Consider the following 4,218-nt stretch of genomic DNA (forward strand, 5'->3'; position numbering starts at 1 on the left):
ATGAAGAGTTGGTTCCTCTGTTGGCTGGTCTTGTCTTTGCTATATGGTTCCAATAAAGGCTCAGATGAGGGTTCCAATAAAGGTTCAGATGAGGGTTCCAATAAAGGTTCAGATGAGGGTTCAGATGAGGGTTCAGATGAGGGTTCAGATGAGGGTTCCAATAAGGGTTCAGATGAGGGTTCCAATAAAGGTTCAGATGAGTGAGACTGCCAAGGCACACATGAGGGTTCCAATAAAGGTTCAGATGAGGGTTCCAATGAGGGTTCCAATAAGGGTTCAGATGAGGGTTCCAATAAAGGTTCAGATGAGGGTTCCAATAAAGGTTCAGATGAGGGTTCCAATAAAGGTTCCAATAAGGGTTCCAATAAAGGTTCCAATAAGGGTTCCAATAAAGCTTCAGATGAGGGATCCAGTAAAGGTTCAGATGAGGGTTCCAATAAAGCTTCAGATGAGGGTTCCAATAAGGGTTCCAAGAAAGGTTCCAATAAAGGTTCAGATGAGGGTTCCAATAAGGGTTCCAATAAAGGTTCCAATAAGGGTTCCAATAAAGGTTCCAATAAATGTTCAGATGAGGGTTCCAATGAAGGTTCACTTCTGTATCATAAACGCAACACTTCCAAAAAAAAGATACAAAGTAAGATCTCAAATATTTATTTTATTTTAAATACACTTCTTGAGAATATATTATATTTCAATAAATCCTTGTTTTACTCTACAGGTTATCCAGAAACCGTGGAAGGAATTATGGAACACAGACACCACTGCAACCCTATCGAGTAAACATCTCAACCTATTTATAAGAAAACATTTTATATTTGTTGAGGGGTTATATTTGTGTTTGCATCTGAGTAGAGTGATATGTACAAAACTAATAGCTCACCAGATATGATTTAAGGAAAACGGTTGTAAAATCAGAATGCTATTTAAAATAGTTTGTCCTTTAATTTCAACAAGAGCCATTGAGACCCTTGAACGGCTTCTGGAGGAAACAGAGGTGAATGAGTCTATATCACTGTCTTTCAACAATTCGGTGGCCTTCCTGTACAAACCAAATGTCCCCTTCAAAGGCCTTGCAATTCATGCAAGTGATAAAAAGGTAAGTAATAGTATTAGGGTATGGCATAGCAATGTCTGAAATGAATGGAGAAATGTTGAAGGCACATCCATGTTCCCTTGATCCAACTGTTATCACTTTTGTGATCCCTGACTTTTCTACCAGCACCTTTACTCCCATCATAAGTCATGATTAGCAAATTTTAGCATGGTTAGATGAAAACTAAACACAAACATATAATCATTTGAAAACCAACTTCAACGATCACATTATGCCAACATTAGCATTTTGCTCAATGCTCTGAGATGCTTAAGTACAAACTCAAATGAGCTGCTAGCATGGTTGAATGGACCTTTTTTCTTCTTGAATACTTCTTATTTAATTTAACTAAGGGCCTACTCTAAGTCTTAATATCCCTGGACACATCTAATTATAAAACCCTCAATTCACGACAGCTGCTCCTGATAGTTGGGTAGTCGACCATTCTGTGAAACTACTCTTCGATACAAATGTCTGAGAGTTCTATTATTATGTTACAGGTATTTAAAATGTAAGGTTTCCATTCTTCACTCTGTGCTTCTGATATAGGTAAGGTCAGACAATTCTTACAGCGATAGTGACAAAGTGAGCGTTCAACTGCCGAGAGAGCTGGATGCCGGATCAGAAAACACCATTGTGTTCTGCATGCTTACCTGGCCTGACGCAAACTGGGTGAGAGACATTACTTTTATGTAAAATCTTGTAATAAACAATCTGAATATCTATGGTCCAATTTTATATTAGTCACTTTGCATTGTATTTAAATGTTGTATTAAAGTTTAGCATGTTTAAGCCCCTTTAAGGTTTAAACAATTTATTGCTAAGTAGAACTACACTTTAAATCACATGTTAAACTCCCAGTTCAAACCATAAACCTAAAGAATTCATGTTTTTCTTTTTGCAAGTTCTTTTGTCAGTAACATTTTAGTGGTGTCATGTTACATTCCTTGGAAATAAATAACATTGATTGTGTTGCCAGTAAGAGCTTCCCTAAACCTGCTGCATGATTTAGGAAGTGGATTGGGTGTGGTTCACAGGAGTGACTAAGGTTTGAGCGCAGTAGATTAAAAGAGTAACACTATGAGATTTTGAAAATCTGCATGTGTTGCTGGCATGTGGTCATTTTCCAAACTAAATGCCCTAATATTTTCCTATTCTTAGATTTTGGAATGGCCACATAGTTTCTTCTACAACTGACCACTAACTCAAACTTTTGAAAATGCTGATAATAATAAAGCTTTATTTATATATCACATGACAGACACAAGGTGCAGCTCAAAGTCAATTGTCACACAATCTAAATTAAAGCAGATAAACAAAAAATCGACCTTGGATCAGGAGGTACAGAATGCTAACTTGGTCTGTCATAACCAGCCACATTGCTTCATATGTTAAAAGTTAATTTAAGTATAACAATATGACCAATAATATGACCAGTATGGTTTGGTTTCTTTCATTTATTTGTATCAAACAGTTCTCAGCTAGTAGAGCTAGTTTACTACAAACCACATTCACCCTTTGATCTTAACTTTTTTTGTATTCCTGTTCCTATGTTATTACATTTAGATTATATAGCTTACACAAACAACAAGAACAGCTACTTTTGTAAATAAAAAGGAAAACTATTGTAATTATTTTTCCCATAAACTCTAGATGTGTTTATTCTTCTTTATTTTTTTTCCAACCCCCAAAAAGTCTCCCACGGTCAGCTTTTTTGTTACAAATGCTCAACAACAGAAATGCTTCACAAAGAGGAAGTGATGTTCGTTTCTGACAACATACAATATCCTCAAATGTTATGGTACAACTGAAACAGAGTTGTTGCTCTTTTGCTTTTCACCATTGCCACCTGCTGTAACATGCAAAACATTATGGCTGAATGCAGAATTGAATGGGTCCTATCCCCCCCCACGTGTGATAATTGTGGGACGTAGGTTGACGCTGTAGTGTTTTTGCCCTGACCGTTGGAAACTGGACCAATTGAGTAGACATTACTTGTGGAATATTTTGTCTATCTACATTACTTTACCTGCCTGTCAAAAATAACAGTGAGGGCTCGTTTGTTCCAGTTTAAAAGCCCCCCAAACACAATAACCATATCAGTTACCTACGTTTCACATTGTTAATCCGTGTGCCAAGTTTTGTGCGTCTAAATATCCTGCCTGTTTCATGGACGAATATTTATCACCTTGTGAAAAGAGTTCCACTGAAGCGTACAAGCTTTGCAGTCTAGCAATTGGAAGGTCATGAAATTAAGCTGACCAAATACTGTATGAAGATGATCCATTAACCTGCTGATAGCTGTAAGCCAAAGTAGAGCAACAATAACTCAATGTTGAGACTAGGTTGTACTATGACTATCATTTTGACTATCATCACTATCTGTTCTTATACGCACGGAATTCTTTATTCTTATTATTCCACCCGTTATTTTGCCGGTCTTCTCCTCCCGCATTGAACATCGCAGAAACTCCGTTCGAACATCAAAACGTTCAGCTCGGTCGGGAATCGATTGCTATTACTTTTATCATTCATAACTTTCATAATTCCAGAGATACATCCCATAATACATCCCATTTTTAACCATTGAAGTCAATGGAGAAATTCTTCAGACTTCAACAAATCTTCATGCGACTTCAACTGCTAACTGTTCATTCATACTTTCACTCAGAAACCTCATTCCAACTTTAAAATGCTACACATCTTTCTGACATTATTTGTGTAACACAACTTTTAAATCTGATTCTTAATTTTAGAGATATTGAACATTGTTCAGACCTCTTCAGATTTTAACATTTACTAGAGTGCGTGATGTCACAGCTAGAGTGTAGGAAATCTTGAAATTTGCCTTCATATATTTTTTTTAAACTGCCATAATTCCCAAACCCTACATTCCTAAGACATACTTTTTCATGACAAACGTAGGAAAACATCTCATAAAAAATGACAAATAATAAAGCAAAAAATAATTAAACAAAATGCCTCTTGAGGGCATGAAGTGACAAAAACTTTCAACATGCCTCCATTAAAGCCCATTGTAATTTCAGGCTGATACTTCCTCACAGTAGCAGCCGCACACCTTTAGTTAATCTGCCAAAAAAGGCCACATTATTAGACCCGAAAGT

At 36.6% G+C, this 4,218-nt stretch overlaps 1 protein-coding gene across 1 annotated transcript; it reads left to right on the forward strand.

Annotated features, from left to right (window-relative positions):
* On the forward strand, positions 1-1,765 carry LOC104948394 (hyphally-regulated protein-like; the record flags this gene model as incomplete). The annotated part of the gene is made up of 6 exons (XM_010774588.1): positions 1-190; positions 239-346; positions 419-634; positions 719-776; positions 955-1,096; positions 1,643-1,765. Coding segments are annotated over exons 1-6 (837 nt in total), but the record flags the coding sequence as incomplete, so codon positions are not given.
* Between the last annotated feature and the right edge of the window lie 2,453 nt (positions 1,766-4,218).

The sequence above is a fragment of the Notothenia coriiceps genome, unplaced genomic scaffold (genome assembly GCF_000735185.1).
Source record: "Notothenia coriiceps isolate Sejong01 unplaced genomic scaffold, NC01 NC01_scaffold00014289, whole genome shotgun sequence".
NCBI classification, from domain to species: domain Eukaryota; kingdom Metazoa; phylum Chordata; class Actinopteri; order Perciformes; family Nototheniidae; genus Notothenia; species Notothenia coriiceps.